The sequence below is a fragment of the Aethalodelphis obliquidens genome, unplaced genomic scaffold (assembly GCF_003676395.1).
Source record: "Aethalodelphis obliquidens isolate GAN/ISIS:26980383/991018 unplaced genomic scaffold, ASM367639v1 scaffold45, whole genome shotgun sequence".
In the NCBI taxonomy this organism is placed as follows: domain Eukaryota; kingdom Metazoa; phylum Chordata; class Mammalia; order Artiodactyla; family Delphinidae; genus Aethalodelphis; species Aethalodelphis obliquidens.
In genome coordinates, this window is record NW_020837989.1 from 12,045,330 (window position 1) to 12,062,125 (window position 16,796).

At 35.5% G+C, this 16,796-nt stretch overlaps 1 protein-coding gene across 2 annotated transcripts in view; it reads left to right on the forward strand.

Annotated features, from left to right (window-relative positions):
* The window catches only part of LARS1 (leucyl-tRNA synthetase 1), a 65,557-nt gene extending 50,882 nt beyond the window's left edge, over positions 1-14,675 (forward strand). For both annotated transcript variants that reach the window (XM_027081716.1, XM_027081717.1), the window contains exons 26-32: positions 936-1,076; positions 1,338-1,448; positions 3,664-3,774; positions 6,064-6,168; positions 7,424-7,519; positions 8,987-9,119; positions 14,269-14,675. In XM_027081716.1, coding sequence (XP_026937517.1) covers positions 936-1,076; positions 1,338-1,448; positions 3,664-3,774; positions 6,064-6,168; positions 7,424-7,519; positions 8,987-9,119; positions 14,269-14,474 — 903 coding nt within the window. In that variant the 3' untranslated portion in view covers positions 14,475-14,675. The remainder of the gene's footprint in view (positions 1-935; positions 1,077-1,337; positions 1,449-3,663; positions 3,775-6,063; positions 6,169-7,423; positions 7,520-8,986; positions 9,120-14,268) is intronic.
* Positions 14,676-16,796: the final 2,121 nt, after the last annotated feature.

Below are 16,796 nucleotides of genomic sequence, written 5' to 3' on the forward strand. Positions count from 1 at the left end.
TTGTGGCACACAGGCTTAGTTGCTCTGTGGCATGTGGGGTCTTCCCAGACCAGGGCTCAAACCTGTGTCCTCTGCATTGGCAGGTGGATTCTTAACCACTGTGCCACCGGGGAGGCCCCCGCCTTTTTTTTAATTTTTAAAAAATTTATTTATTTTTATTGTATATATTTTAATAATGTGACTTTGTGCGTGTTGTTTATCACCTAATTCTTATTAGGAAATGTTATAATGTATTTGAATACACGTATAACTAATACTGTTTTCTCAACTGTTTGTTTAGAAAGGTGAAAATACTGAGAAAGATGTAAATAACTGTTATGAGCTGCTTATAAACAAAGATAGAAGTGTATACTTGCATAAATATTCTTGTTTTATATAAAATTCCTGGCATATATAGGGCTGCATATTCAGGGATTTTATATTAGCATTCTTACTGTGAAGATAAATTTATTTCTCCCAGGCTTACAGATAAACAGATTGGCTGGTTTAATAACTCCTTTCCAGCATTATTAGCCAAGCTCTTTTGTATTTTTCAATGTGTGAACAATGCAAAAATGTGCTCATGATATATATTCCAAATAGCCATACTTTCAGTACTGGATGTATTAGTAGGATAAAAACTGAGGGTATGCATAATTTATATAACAAAGATTAAATTTAGGCAAATTAGCATTACATAATTTTCTTTGAAAGTGAGCATATGTGTGTGGGTATCAATATGCTTGTACAAATGGATGCTAATTAAGAATGTAGAGTCAGACTTCACAGCTTGAATTCTAGGGAACATTAGATCAGGGTCTGTGGACGCGTGTTATGTGTAGTCAGGTTTGAACTTTGAGCACACAGTTACACACCATGTCTTGGTATGAAACTGTAACCAAGAATCATAAAATAGTTGTGTTGTCTAATCTCACTGAACCTTTTTTTTTTTAAAGCCCGACTCAGTTATGAATGCTTCATGGCCTCTGGCAGGTCCTGTGGATGAAAGCTTGATACGCTCCTCACAGTATCTCATGGAAGTAGCACATGACCTTAGATTGCGACTCAAGAACTATATGATACCAGCTAAAGGAAAGGTGAAGTCTTTTTTTTTTTTTTTAATGTCATTCCTTAAAAGTTATTGGTCAAATAACATTTAATAGTAATGAAAATAAAGACAACTTTCCTTAGGGCCATTTTCATTGCTAATGTAGGGCTATTTTCATTTCTAATGCAGTTCTATTGTATGCATATTTTTTAAGTTAAAGGCAGTAGTGCTATATACTGGGAGAGGGTTCTTTCATTTTTGGTGTATATGAAAGTGATTAAATGTTTTTTTTCTTTCTTCTGCCCTGTAGAAGACTGACAAGCAGCTCCCTCAGAAGCCTTCACATTGCACCATCTATGTGGCGAAGAACTATCCGTCTTGGCAACATATCACCCTGTCAGTTCTGCGTCATCACTTTGAGGTGACGTTCTCAATAGACTCCCACCCCACCTCACCCCAGCAGTGTCGTGTTCTGCCTATGCTGCTTTTGTTTTTAGGATGTTGGCAATGTCTAGGGGAAGAAAGACAGGCAGCTTTGTTTAATTACCTTTACACATGGAATGCCATTTGTTATCCTTGGTGGCTCTTAAATGGATGCCGAGGATGCCGAGGGAAAAGCTGTTTTTCATCATTTCTGAAACTTTAATAAAAAAATACTAGATCTAGTTGTATGTAATCAGAAGGTGTGGGACTTTTTCATATGTGTGGTTAAAATTATGAAGCAAAAGGGCTGAGTTTGCATTTTGGATTTGTTGTGCCTTGAACACTGGCATTCATGAAGGCTTAACGTTATTATGTTTGAAAAAATTTGAAGCTTGGCTCTTGAGTAATTTAAAAGAAAATGTCCAATTTGGTAATTACCCATAGAAATGGAGAGTTTGATGTTGTGTTTTTGATTGTCAGGTAAATAGCTATTAAATATGATAGTTGTATTTAAAGGGAACTCAATATTTAAACTTAGTTCTAGGTTTTCCTAGAGAAAAAAATTCACCTTCCTTTTTCCTTTTACATTCAAAATGTGGAAACAAAGTATATGTTGTAGAATTTTTGCTCAGGTTATAAGCAACAGTTATTGGTGGACAGAAACCATTAAGGCGCACTTTAAAAAGAGAAAGAAAGAGAGAGACCAAATAGGGATTATGGCCAAAGCATAAAGTGGTAATATAAAGGAAAAATCCTTAGCTTTGATTTTCTAGACCTTTATTGGAATTTTGCCTCAGTACTTTTCATGGTTAACCAAGAAATACTCAGAAGAACTTTTATATTTGTAAGATTTAATGGAAAGAGAAGAGCAAGTATTTTTGTATTCTACAATATGTGAACCTGTTTTTATGGAGAACTACCTCTTCCTTCGATTGCGTTTGATAGAAATGGAGTGTAGCTTTTAGAATCTGCTTGCAGATTTTTGACTTATGGTAAGTAAAAGAGTAAAAGCTACTTTGGTAGTTAGAAAAATGAAATTTTGCCTCAGTGGCGTATATATTCATACCAGCATTTTCAAGGAAGCAGAAGAACCGAATATGGTATGTAATGTCCCAGATATTAAAAAATTAATCACCACTGTTCTTTAGAAGTTATATTTTTACTTATATTTATTGACTAGATTACATAGTTTGAAATCAACATCATCTATTGGCATTATTTGGAATGACCAGCTTCCTTTAAAATTTTCATTTGTTTTCATCCAAAAGAACTAAAAGAATGTCAGTTTATAATCAACAAGAATGTTCTTATGTTCAATATGGCACCTTTTTCGTGACAGAAGGAAAAAAGCGTGTGTTCCACCCTCTCCTTTTTCTTATGTATTTCAAAGCAACGTATTGGCAAGTGGAGAAAATATTTTTTCCTATGTACTCTAGTAAAGGTTAGAATTGAAAGTAAATAGATTATTGGAAATCTTACTGTATGTTACTTTTCTTTTAGATTTATTCCCAACCCTTGGCTTTGGTGTGATTCTTTTACAATAAGGAGAAAATAGGTCACCCAAAAGTCTGGAAAGGCCGCTTACTTTATTTCTCCTCTATTGATGTTCGCACGAGTGAATTTAAATTCAGGCAGCTCATTTGGGACTGTGTGCATATTAATGCTTATGATATAGATATTTATTTTTGGTAGATAGACATTATATTATTTTTAACAGGTTGATAGCTAGAGATTCTTTTTTCACATTTGTGGTAACAATTTATAAGGCAGAGTGTTCAAAAGCAGACATTATAATACATCTTATATGATAGTTGTATAGTTTTCATTTTGATGTGACTAATGAAATGCTTTGAGAAGTTTGAAGTTTGAAGACAAATAGGATTTTTATAAGACCATTTTATCACTAGATAAGATCTAATGTTACAATCCTAGAGTATCATTAGTGTAAGGGAAAATTAAATATTTCAGCATCATGCACATGCTTTTCTCCTTTACCTGAAAAAACATGTGTCCTTTGAATTTAGAGGAAAGAGGAGACTCCTTTCTGTATTATTCATTTACCTTTCACTTCCCTGTGATGCTAGAGGCTGCACCTTCTTGTGCTGCTCTCTAGCAGATTGGTAGAGGCCACCATTTCATGTCTGGCTACATCTACTATCCTATATTATCTTTAAAATATTTTTCTTCACATTCGTCTCCCACTCTTTTTTTAGACCAACAGTGGAAAATTGCCTGATAACAAGGTCATTGCTAGTGAACTAGTCAATTTGCCAGAATTGAAGAAATACATGAAGAAAGTGATGCCATTTGTCGCCATGATTAAGGTAAGCTGTGGACCTTGTGCAGCTGTGACCACATGGGTAATGGTTAGATAGGATAGTAGAAGTAAGAGGAACACTTTGGGCACAGTCTCCCCCAAAAAATCTGCTAAAATAGCACTTTTCAATCAGTGGTTGTGGAAATGAGTGATCAGATTTGGGATTTACCTGTGGAATTGCCGAGTGTGTGAAATATATGTATTGTGGAAGAAAAATTGGTTGAGAATTACTGCACTAAATGATTCTCTTCATATTCTACCTTCTCTTCTTTTCACTTTAAGGAGGAAACATAGTCTTTTAGCTTACATTGGGGTATTTTTACTAGATCCTATTCCTGGAACAAGATTCTACATTTGTACAGGTTTAGCTTAACGGGATAAACGTTGTTTATAGTGGTTAGATCAGGGTTTCTCAACAATGGCTCTATGTGTATTTTAGGCTGGATAGTTCTTGGTTGTGGGAGGCTGTCCTGTGCACTATAGGGTGTTTAGCAGTGTCCTTGGCTTCTACCCACTGGATGCCAGTAGAATTTCTCCCTCCCCTACTCAAGTTATGACAACCAAAAATGCCTCCATACATTGCCAAATATCTCCTGGTAGCAAAATCAGTCCCCCACCATAGCTCCCCCATTGAGAATCTTTGGGTTAAACTCTTAGTCTTTTTCATATATATAACTGATCTGGAGGATTTCCTGACAAAGAGAAACAGAAAGAAGACTGTATATTGCTTAAGATCTCAGACTCTGGGGGCAGACAAATCTTGGCCCAAATCCTGTTTTCTGTCACTTTTTAGTTTGGAGGACTTAGACAAATCACTTAAATTCTGTGGGCCACAATGTTTTTCATCTATAAAATAGGAAATTAATAGAACCTACCTTTTAGGAGTGCTGTGAGGAGTAAATGAATTAATACACATAATACATTTTAATACTACCTGTCAAAAAGTAGGCTCAGTACATTTTTAAGAAAATGTATATCAGTGTCTTCCAGCCTGCTAAACATGTAATGGTTATTCTTATACTTTAGATTAATTATTGAATCTTGTGGGCTACAGATACCTGCCTGATAAGAGACCAAAACTCTTAGCTTGTCTTGTATTGGAGTAGATTGTGTTCTTAGGAAAGCGTTTTAATTCTCCTAGAACCAGAGTCAACTGTCTGAGCCTTATGGTATTTGAAGTTTCAGAAATAATTTAAAATCATGGCTTGACCTACAATAATAAGTTATATTTGCTGGTATGCTCATAATTCATTGGTTCCCAGCTAGTGCCATTGGTCATAATGTCAGATCCATTGTCAATATGGGGAAATCAACAAAATATCCCATTGTTGGTTGCAGAGGCAATTAATTTTGGTGACATGCTTTATAGAATCCAGTGAAACTGATTTTAAATGATGTTAGATTCAAAGGTTGGCTTTTTGAAAAACCAGTGTTAGATTTTTTGAGTAGTAAAATATTTTTTCAGTAATATTGGTATTACTTGGTATTATGAGGCAAATTAGTGGTTGAAACTTTGAAAAGTGTTTAATAAATCTGGGAATAAGAAAAGGGTTTTCTAGCACCTCATGGGAAAAGAAACAACTTGGATGGTAAATGAAGGTAGTGAATATTAAGAATCATGTCAGGTCACTTTCATGTAAGTGAAACATGTTCTAGGCAGTTAACTGTATTTGTGCTTATGAACTTAGGTCTTGAAGGTTACATCTTGAGCAGCAAATATTGATATTTAATGTTAAAATTAAGAATAAGAAATGGTTTTTTATATGTCACAGGATTATCTGAGTACCCATATAATCTGACTTTTAAAAAAATTTTTAAATTTATAGGAATGTTTTGTTTGGTTATTATTAATTCACTGTTTCTTGAAATAGCTTTACAGATGTGGTATCTTGGGAACATTTAATTTAATTTATTTTATTTTATTTGTTACCTGAAGGGGTATTTTAAGACATTTGTTTGATTCCTTGTCAAAGTGAGTTCTTTGGATTTGCATATAAAGTCAGGGTAAATTAACAATGATGAAATCATATTTCTTTTATAAATCTGAAAACCTTGTCCTTCTAGTCTCTTCAGTGCTGTCTTAATCTTATCATACTTTAAATGATAATTACTCTCAGCGAGTAATTTCATTAGCGAACAAACATAGATAAGGGAAACCATGAGTCCAAGGCCTTTCCTTTAACTGTTCAAATTTGAAGATATTATCACTTGAGAGACTGATTGCTTTGGGAGAAATATGTTCTTTTCATCATATTCTTAATGTGATTTTGTTTTTCAAAACCATTTTGGCTGCTAGGAAAATCTGGAGAAGATGGGACCTCGTGTTCTGGATTTGCAATTAGAATTTGACGAACAGGCAGTGCTCATGGAGAATATAGTCTATCTGACCAATTCCCTTGAGGTAAGAGGGGCCTGGGATTACAACAACTAGTTAACTATCGTAAACAGTCCAGTTCTTTAGTTTTATAATAAACCTTTTTATAAACTTCATCTTCTATGTTTAGTACCTTTGCCAAATATATTTTGGGGGGAAAGAGAATGGGTGGTATAGAAGTTACAGGAAGAGGAAATGATCTTATTTCACTTATCAGTTATTCTATTCCTAAAATACTAACTGTATATGCCTGGATTTCCTCTCAAAATTATCCGTAAAAAAAAATTAGGAGAGGCCTTATATTCAAATGCTTTCAAAATCTCTCATATTATGGGATATTCTGGATTGCTTTTTTCCCCCCTCCCTTTAAGACCTCAGAATCACAGATTTGGATTAATTAGAATCCTTGATTCATTATATATGATCAGTGGTCCATGTTTGGCCCTGTTTTTTTTTCTTAATTAGTAATATAATCACCATCCATGAATCTACTGCCCAACTCAGGAACTAGAACATCACCAGTAGCTTTCACATATCTGAGTTTCTCCCCATTCCATCTTCCTGCCCCACTGACAATTTAATATATAGATTCTAAAAATGCTGTCTCTTATTCACCTTAGGCAGAAGGAAAGATAATTTTCTATAGGAAATTGTGTTAGAGGATTCAAAAAGTGGTTCTAGTAATAATGAAAACACTAATATAAAAAAGTACAGGTTTCGAGTTTGAATAAAATTGTCTTATGAAATACAGGAATGGAAGAAATAAGCATTTCTAAATAAGCATTTTATGTCATGTAATTATAAATGTGTTAATAAAGTAAGTATTAGTAGACATCTATTTTATGTATATTTCTAAATGTTCATATATACTCATGGAGGTCAAAAAACTTCTTGGATATTTACACTGGGACAATGGGAACACTTTATTTAGGGTCATCTTGTATTCAGGTATATGCAATTTGCTACATTTCTGAGTTTTTCCATTTATTTGAGTGAAAGCCTTTTATACTGATTTTTGTTTTAGGCAGCAGGTAGATGCCAGATTTCCTGATAGAAGATGGTAAACATGACTATATAAATAACATACTATGAGGCATCTAACATGAGTGTTAAATACTTGATGATAGGTTTCATATAATGTTTATATGGAAAATAATAAAACTGCACAGGCTATTTTATGATAAGTGGAGAACTTGGTTTTGCTCTTTGGTGAAATGAGGTGATGACTAATTCCAATCATATTAAGTGATACTAATGACTTCCATCTTTCCCCTCTACTTAGCTAGAACACATAGAAGTCAAGTTTGCCTCTGAAGCAGAAGATAAAGTCAGGGAAGATTGCTGTCCTGGGAAACCACTTAATGTTTTTAGAACAGAAGTAAGTTGAAAGAATCTCACTGAATCATTGCATTTTAGAGCTGGAAGAGACCTTAGAGAGCTTTACACCTAAAACCATCATTTTAACGATGGAAAGAAGTGAGGTCCAGAGAAGTTAAATGATTAGCTTGGCTTAGGCCACTTAGTTGGTTAGTAGTGGGTCTGGATTTGAGGTCCTCTAATTCCCTGGTTAATGCAGCCCTTACTTTTCCTTACTCTACTATCACAGGTAGCATCAGATGTTGATTGTGATTTTAAAAATAAGAATATGGTTTTCAAAACCTGACTTAAAAAAAAAGATAGTGGACATTGAAATGTGAAACTTCTTTAAACAGTGAAAAGGAGCTTTCATATTTCAGATGAGTTTTGGTTTAGTAATGGTATTCAAGACTTTTGGTTTCTGGCATAAACCAGATTGATGCATCATTTCCCATTATACTGGAAATGCTTTTTTAATTTCTTAGTTTTTGACCATTACTGGTGAAGATAAATAGGTTTTGAAGTTTGGGGAGATATTATTTATTAACTCTTAAAGAATCCATTCAGAATGGCAGCATTTGGTAAAGTTCACTGGAGTGCCATTGTGAGAGTCCATAAAATGCCCTACTTTTCTTGATAAGCAGAGGACTTACATATATCCTGCCACTTTTACCACATTTAATTGAAAATGCAGCAAGCAGAAGAAGTCTATTTTGAAAGAATGAAGTAATCATGATCATGCAGACCTCCTAAATTTATCATCAGATTATAAGTAGTCTCATTACATTAAGATATGGTGGCTTTTAAAAGTACAGTCATTTGGGCCATGAATATAGGTACATGAAATAGTTTTCCCCATACAAATATGTTTATTTCAAGCTTCTTTCAAGCATTCCATTAAGCTACTATGTATTTAAGTTTCATAAGGCTCAGTTGACTTTTTCCATTTAAAATAATGAGCAAGTTCTTTAACTATATCGTTTATATTATGTGGGAGTTAGTATGTCATAGAAATGAGTTTATTCTCAGTAAAGATGAGACTCTGCCTCTTACTAGCTATGTGACCTTGGGTTACTTTGTTAATCTTTCTGGTTCTCAGCTTTTCATCTGTGAAAAAGGGTCTTAAGGAACTGCCTTTCAGGATACAGGAATAATGTCTATAAAGTGCTTCGTACAGTGTCTGGTACATAGTAGGAATTCAATAAATGGTGGTAGTTTTAGAAGAGAAAATAGAATTATTGTTTTTATCCATCATCAGTATTGATATGTGTACTCATAGTCATTTTTACCTAGGCATTTGGTTATAAGCATGAGCTTTTTTTTTGTACATTTTTTCTTTCATATTTGAGTATCCCTTGGTCTTGATTTTAGAATACCAGAATTAAATCTGTCTTTCATTGGGCATTAAAAATCTAGCAGAGATTCCTTCTCCCTCAGCAGTATTCAAGTTTGATTTCTTATAACAGTCATTTTCTCTTTATTTTCTTAGCCTGGTGTATCAGTTTCCCTAGTGAATTCTCAGCCATTCAATGGCCACTTCTCAACCAAAATTGAAATTAGGCAAGGAGATAACCGTGATTCTATAATCCGGCGTTTAATGAAGGTGGACCGAGGAATCAAAGGTAAATGGTTTCCTTGAAGTGCACATTTGGCAGTAGCTTGTGGATTTGATGAGTTCTAAGCAGAGGGGAGAAAGAAAAGTAACTGTCCTGCTTAGGGACAGTCATGTAATGTTGTGGAAAGAGTGTTGGACCCAGAATCAGGACACCTATATTTTCTTTTGGGGCATTGTGACTAGGTAGCTTGGTGGCTTGGCCATGTCACTTAAGCTCTAAACTGATTTCTCTTTTAGTGAAATGAGGACACTGGATTAGATATTTTTCCAGGATTCCATCTAGCTTTAAAATTGTAATAAGCAATTTCCAATGCTCAGAAGTATTCAGAATGAAGGAACATATTCCCTTAATTCCAAACTAACCTGCTTGACAGAATCTGTTCCTGGGGAAGGAAGAGAAGTAAAAGTTATTGAGTGTCTGCCATGTATTGGCCATTTAATCCTTTTACAACCCTGTAACATTTAGGGTATTATTACCCTTTTGCAGATGATGAAATGGAGGTTAGAAAGGCTAAATAACTTGCAAAGTTCATACAGCTAGTAAATCCTGGAGCTGGAATTCAAACTTAGATATATTTGACTCCAAAGCTCATATTCTTTCTTTTAGACAGTGTGCCTCCGGGTAAAATATGTAAATAATCTTAATTTCTTAGCAAGATTAAGTCTAGATCTCCTATGATTAGATTTGATATAACAACTTATAGCTTTTTTTTTAACATCTTTATTGGAATATAATTGCTTTACAATGTTGTGTTAGTTTCTGTGGTATGACAAAGTGAATCAGCTATACATATGCATATATCCCCATATCTCCTCCCTCTTGCATCTCCCTCCCACCCTCCTTATCCCACCCCTCTAGGTGGCCACAAAGCACCGAGCTGATCTCCCTGTGCTATGCAGCTGCTTCCCACTAGCTATCCATTTTACATTTGGTAGTGTATATATGTCAGTGTTACTCTCTCACTTCGTCCCAGCTTCCCCTTCCCCTTCCCCATGTCCTAAGTCCATTCTCTAGTCTGCATCTTTACTCCTCTCCTGCCCTTAGGCTCATCAGACCTGTTTTTTTTTTTTTTTTTTTTCAGATTCCATATATATGTGTTAGCATACGCTATTTGTTTTTCCCTTTCTGACTTACTCTGTGTGACAGACTCTAGGTCCATCCACCTCACTACACATAACTCAATTTCGTTTCTTTTTATGGCTGAGTAATATTCCATTGTATATATGTGCCACATCCTCTTTATCCACTCATCTGTCAATGGACACTTAGGTTGCTTCCATGTCCCGGCTGTTGAAAATAGTGCTGTAGTGAACATTGTGGTACATGACTCTTTTTGAGTTATGGTTTTCTCAGGGTATATGCCCAGTAGTGGGATTGTATAGCTTCTTTTTTTAATTACTCAGCTGGTCTTACGCTGAGAAGAAGGTGAAGGGAATTAGTTTGTTTCTGTATTATTTTTCTTCCAAATTATGAAGACAAATTAATGTTGAGATTCCCTATTTTGCATAATCTCTCTCTTCTCTTCTTATGGTAATCAAGAGTTGATTGGGCCAAATACCATCAGTATAAAATTTTCTGAAAAGATTTACAAATCCCATACAGTGACCAATTTATGGAATTATATTCAGGGTAACAACATTCCATTTACATAGAAGACTTAAAATAGCCCTTTGGAATTCATTCTACCATGTATTTTTTGTTCTCTTGAAGTCATTCGTGTACCTTCTGTTGTCATTTCTTGAGAGAATATCATGTGTAGTGTGTGTAGAGATAAGTGTGTATGCAGAGACTCCTTTGTAGGTACTAGGGGCTTTGGGGAGTCCACAAAGTACTGTTCATTAGGAGGCTGCATCTAGTGAAGGAGTAGGGGACTAAGCTATTGAAGTACATAATCATAATCTAAGGAGAAACTGCTGAGTACAGTAAGAGAGATATAGTAAAATTTACACACAGAAAAAGGTGACATTATTTCCAGCTGTGGTGATCAGAGATGATTTTATGGAGAAAACATTGTTTGATAGGGCCTTGAGAATTTATACCTGTGAGGGTGAAGGGAAAGTGTGTACTAGCATGAGGGAAACACTGATACTTTTTTCACTGTGTACCAGCAATATGTTAGGACTAGGAATATTTTTGTTTGCAGACATTTAAAAAATTGTGGTAAAATATACATAATGTAAAATTGACCATTTTAGTCATTGTTTAAGTGTACAGTTCGGTAGCATTAAGTACATTCAGACTGATGTGCAGCCATCACACTATCCATTTCTAGAACTTTTTCATCATCCCAAACTGAAACTCTGTACCCATTGAATGGTAACTCCCCGTTCTTCCTCCCTGTAGTCGCTGGTAACTACTCTTCTACTCTATGTATTTGACTGTTCTAGGTGCCTGTATAGTGGAATCATACAATATTGTTCTTTTGTATGTCTTATTTCACTTAGCAAAATGTTTTCCAGGTTCATCCATTTTGTTGTAGACATTTAGCGTGTTCCTTCAATAAACCAGGTACTGTAGAATGATAATGCCATCCTTAGAACTTATAGGCCACAAAAAGCAGAACTTGAAAATTTTGAAGTGTGAACATATAGGAAGCCGTTTTGTGGCCTTCCTTTTTTTTTTTTTTTTTTTTGTGGCCTTCCTTTTGGCTGTTTTATATTGCATATATTCAGTCATGAGAAATTTTTGTAATAGGAAGAACTCTTAACTTTGAAGAACAATATGGTGGCTTCTAAAGAAAATAGATGTTTGTGTGGACATGCTGGATGGGATTATTATGAGGTTATAGTGCACGAGAGGTTTTATTCCTGTATTGGAAATTGGATTATATAATATAATGTTAAACCTGACTCCCTTTTAAATACACTCAGATGCAGCACTGACTAGGTTCTTTAGAACTGTACTGATGTGTTTTCTTTAGCTCGTCTTTTCTCACTGAGCCTCTGGCATAATTCTTACATCCTTTGTCATTCTAGCTGTGAATAATATTATCATGAAGTGCTTTAAGTTTGGTATTAGTGGCTACTGTGAATTTGGAAAATAGATAGAAATATTAGGGGGAGTTTGCAATTGGTATTCCTCCAAGTATCTACAGAAAAGCTCTAAACTTAAGACTTTTCCAGAAGCCCTCAGAATACTTTGATATCTAAGGGGACTGAGTATATTGAGTATATGAGATGGGAAAGGAGTGAAATTCAATAACATATTTCTCAGTCTGTCTGCTGTGATAGCCAGCAAGTCATCCAATTAGTGCCAGTTGTATTGAGGGTGATTATGATCTAGGTCCAGGAGGCACTAGCTAAAATTGTCATTCAGTCCACAAAGGCCATGGAGCAACTATTTGACGATAATGACTTTAAATCACTTACCACCCATGCCACATATGAACTAATAATTTGGAGGTGAAAAGCTCCATTTCACATTATCAATCCCTAGGGACTCTCAATCACTCTCATCTTTAAGTGCCTTAAATCTTGTGTAGTTGCAGACTTAAATTTCAACATTTTCAATGATAAGAGAGGTCTGGGATAAGAAAAGATAGTAAAACCACTAAGAAAGCACCAGTAATTTTATTGGCAGTAGTGAACTACATGGTGAAACATCAAAGCAGATGTGTTTTGCCACTTAGAAGCCTGGTTGGGTATTAAGGCTTCTTTGAAATAGTTTGATTCAGCATTGCTTGGAATGATGAGGGAGGTCTGTTTCAGAGAGAGTGAGAGAGAGAGACAGAGGCAGATCTTCAGTAAAAGGCTTTGTGCATAAAATCTGCCGGTAGGACTTGTCACTACTTCCATAAGAAAATAATTTGCTATCACTGATGTGCATGTTGAATTGCAGTAGCTGTTAAAATGAATTTTGTTCTTCCCCCCAAATAAGACCATAGCTGTCATGAAGACTGTAAGTGCTCCTTTCCCATTTTAATTTTCAGGGCTTGTGCTGTATATGGGGATAGATTGTATGGCCTCTGCAGAGACTCTACAAAGACTCTTAGGCAGGGTTTGCCTTCATGGTAGTTGCAGATAATTGCTCTATAAGCCCCAGGATCCCTACCCTAAACTTGTAGTCCTTTAGTCTTTGTTTCCCAAGGAGAATAGAATGCCTGGATAACCTGTACTCCTGGCATAGCCGCCAGCTGCATTAATGTCTCCTTTTATCTTTTTTTAAACCTTATCCCTCTCATGCTAAGTTTCATACTCTCAAGGCAACATGAGGGAGTGTAGCTCATGGACCACCCAGCAATCTACTTTAGAAAGGGGTGGGAAGTAATTCAGAAAATATCTTCAGTTTCTGTGGATCAGGTTAAGTATAAACTAGCCATGCTACACTTAGAATGAGCTGTAAATCCAGAATCAGCATTTGTAGTCATTTATGGTGTTTTTCTACCATATAAAATAAAACCATTTGATGTTGAAAAGTCTCAGAATTGCTGAAATAAATAAATTTCTTTTGGGCTCAGTTGTTGGCAGGATTGTTGGATCATAAATTTGTTCAAGGGACAAGTGCTGTCTTTACCAGGAGCCATCTTATCAGCTTGCATAAGAGCAGATCAGGAAAATCTCAAGCAAGGGAGGGTTGGAACTCATCCAAAAGCTCAAAATTCTAAAACCTGCGCCCTTTCCCCCAGCCATTCCCCTTCTTTCCTTGTCTCTCATCAGCTTGTTAATACACTTTCATCCTTTGAGCAAAACAAGAAACTGGTAATGCTATTTCTTAGAGTAGTAATTCTTTTTCCAAAATTATCTTTCCCCAAAAGCCACAATTCTTGAACTTTTAAGTATTCCAGGAAGCAAGACAAGCAAGATAAATAAGTTTTAGGCTTTTTAATATTCTGAAAAATGGTTAACTGAAGTGTATTAAAAGTGATTTGAGAGACCATATAGGATAATACTCAAAAATATAATCAATCCCTCCCCTTGGTTTGTAATTCAGGAGATGTGTTATCCAGAATCTCTGCTGGTCTTTGATCTGGGTAAAAGTTGACAGAAGATGAAGATTTGTTAGATTCAGCTTTGCTTTCTGACATCGGGTCCTATTTAGTAATCTGATGAAAATATTGTTTTAGATATAACAACCAGTGTGAATTATCAGGCTCAGGCATGGGTTTGAGTCAGTGACTGTAATTAAATGTTCATATTGATACTTTCTTTTGCTGTAGACCTTTCCAAAGTGAAACTGATGAGATTTGATGATCCACTGTTGGGGCCTCGGCGAGTTCCCGTCCTGGGAAAAGAGCACGCTGAGAAGACCCCCATTTCTGAGCATGCTGTTTTCCACGTGGACCTCACGAGCAAGAAAATTCATCTTACTGAAAATGGGCTATGGGCAGATATTGGTGATACAATGATCTATCTGGTTCATTAAATTCAGGCACATTGGAGATTTATCCTGGTTTCTGGGGATATTACTACTATGATTGTGCCTATAGATGGGCTATGAGAATCTTAGGCTGGACCTAAATAGATTTCATTTCTAACCATCAAATTCTGCATGTACTTGTAAATACACCAAGTTTTCTTGGATTCCTGGACCTAATAAATTTTTTTTCCTTATTGAGGCCTCAAAGAGAAGTAGTTGTACCATACTTTGTTTTTTAACAAATTATTTCCATTTCCCAGAAGCTTCTAGTATTTCAGATTATTACAGAAGTGTCAGTATGCTTCTTGTATGAGGTATACTTCATATTATTTATGAGGCTAAGGAGTATCTAACAACTTGTTATATTATAACCATTGTGGAGTTAGCTGTTTTTCTTCTAAAAGAGTAAATTAGGCAGCTAGTTTTGCTTTTTAAAAAGAACTCTCATGATGATTTTAAAAGAACAAATGAGAATATTTTGACTTGATTATGATCACTCAGTATTTTATATAAAGAACAAATAGGTCTTATGTTTATAAGAATTTTTTTAGCTTTAATATATTCAATTAACCACCAATAATATTTTCTCAAGGCTAATATCAATAGTTTATAAACAGTTTATTTGATTTTCACTAAACTTAGGTGAAATTTTAGGATTTAGGATTTCCCCCAGAAATCTGCATCTATCAGATTTGTCTTGAGTCCAGTTGTGTTTAAAGATCAAGCCAACGGGGACTTCCCTGGTGGCACAGTGATTAAGAATCCGCCTGCCAGTGCAGGGGACATGGGTTCGAACGCTGGTCTGGGAAGATCCCACATGCTGCGGAGCAACTAAACCCGTGCGCCACAGCTACTGAGCCCATGTCCCACAACTGCTGAAGCCCATGTGCCTAGAGCCTGTGCTCCACAATAAAGAGAAGCCACTGCAGCGAGAAGCCTGAGCAGCACCGCAACAAAGAGTAGCCCCCGCTTGCCGCAACTAGAGAGAAAGCCCGCACCCAGCAACGAAGACCGAATGTAGCCAAAAATAAATAAATAAATAAAACAAAAACCAAAACAAAAAGGATCAAGCCAACAGCATTGCAAATTCTCTTACTCTTTCTGGAATGTCATTTGATATTGTCTGTGCCATTTGTTTTCATATGAGGAAAAAATATTAGGTATTGATTGACAGACAAGAAAAACATTTCCATTTCTTGAAGGGTTTAATATGGGGAAAGTCCAACTCTGATAATCCTAAGGAACCTGAATTCTAACTTTCCAGGTCATGTAAAGAGATTTTATTGAGCTTCCTTATTTTGCTTTATACAGTTTGAGATTACTGGGCCTAGTTTAATTCTCTATTATAGAATCATTAAAGCAAATCATAGAACGTTAGAACTGAAATATTCCTTAGAGATCATTAAGTGCAAATCATTGTTTATCTGCTAGGAACAGGCTGTATAGCAGAGTGGATAAGGTTACATTCTCTGAAGTCAGGCTAGCTATGTTAGATTTCCATTTCTTCCACTTGCTACTTGGGTGGTTTTGGCCAGTTACTCAGCCTATTTCTTCATCTGTAAAATGGAACTAGTAATTTACCTACTTTCTGGGCTTACTGTGAGATGTTTAGATGAAACAATCTAGGAAAATCTTATATATAGCATAGTGCCTGGCAGGTGGTAGACCTTTAGAAATGTTACTGATGATGATGATGATGATGATGAGCCTTCAGTAAATGTTACTGAATACTCCTTCTTCTATTACTACTACTACTATATCAGGATTAAGATATAAAGATTATATTAAGATTACTATGGGCCATAATCATGTCATATTTGTTTGGTTCTTCTGGGGCAGCTGTTTTGTTTGCCCTCCATTAGATTCTTTTCTGCTCCCTCAATCTGCATAGCCTTAGTTATTCCCAACATCAAAGTAATCCTTCCTGGGGCCTAAAGCCTACTTAATGTTTAACTTAGGCAAATTAAATGAAATGAGCTTGGCCAAAAAAAAGAAAGGTGAAAGGAAAATAATTTTACTATTGTAAGTGATTGTGCCTATTTTATTAAATGAGCCTATGAACCTGTATTTCCTTGGATTAAGTGTGAGTTGGGATTCATGGATTCTGTGTTCCCTCAGTCTCAATTCCTATGTGTCAAGAATAAATGTCTTGCTGGGCTGAATATATTTTTTATGTTTAAAGATATATAAGTTTTGTATAAGGAAGCCTCTAAGCATAAGCCTATTACTTCATCAGGTGTGAAGCAAAAAACAGCAACTAGTTGAAATGCTGAAGGAAAAATAAGCTGCATTGGGCTTATTGTTTTATGGGAGATGGTTACCTTCCTA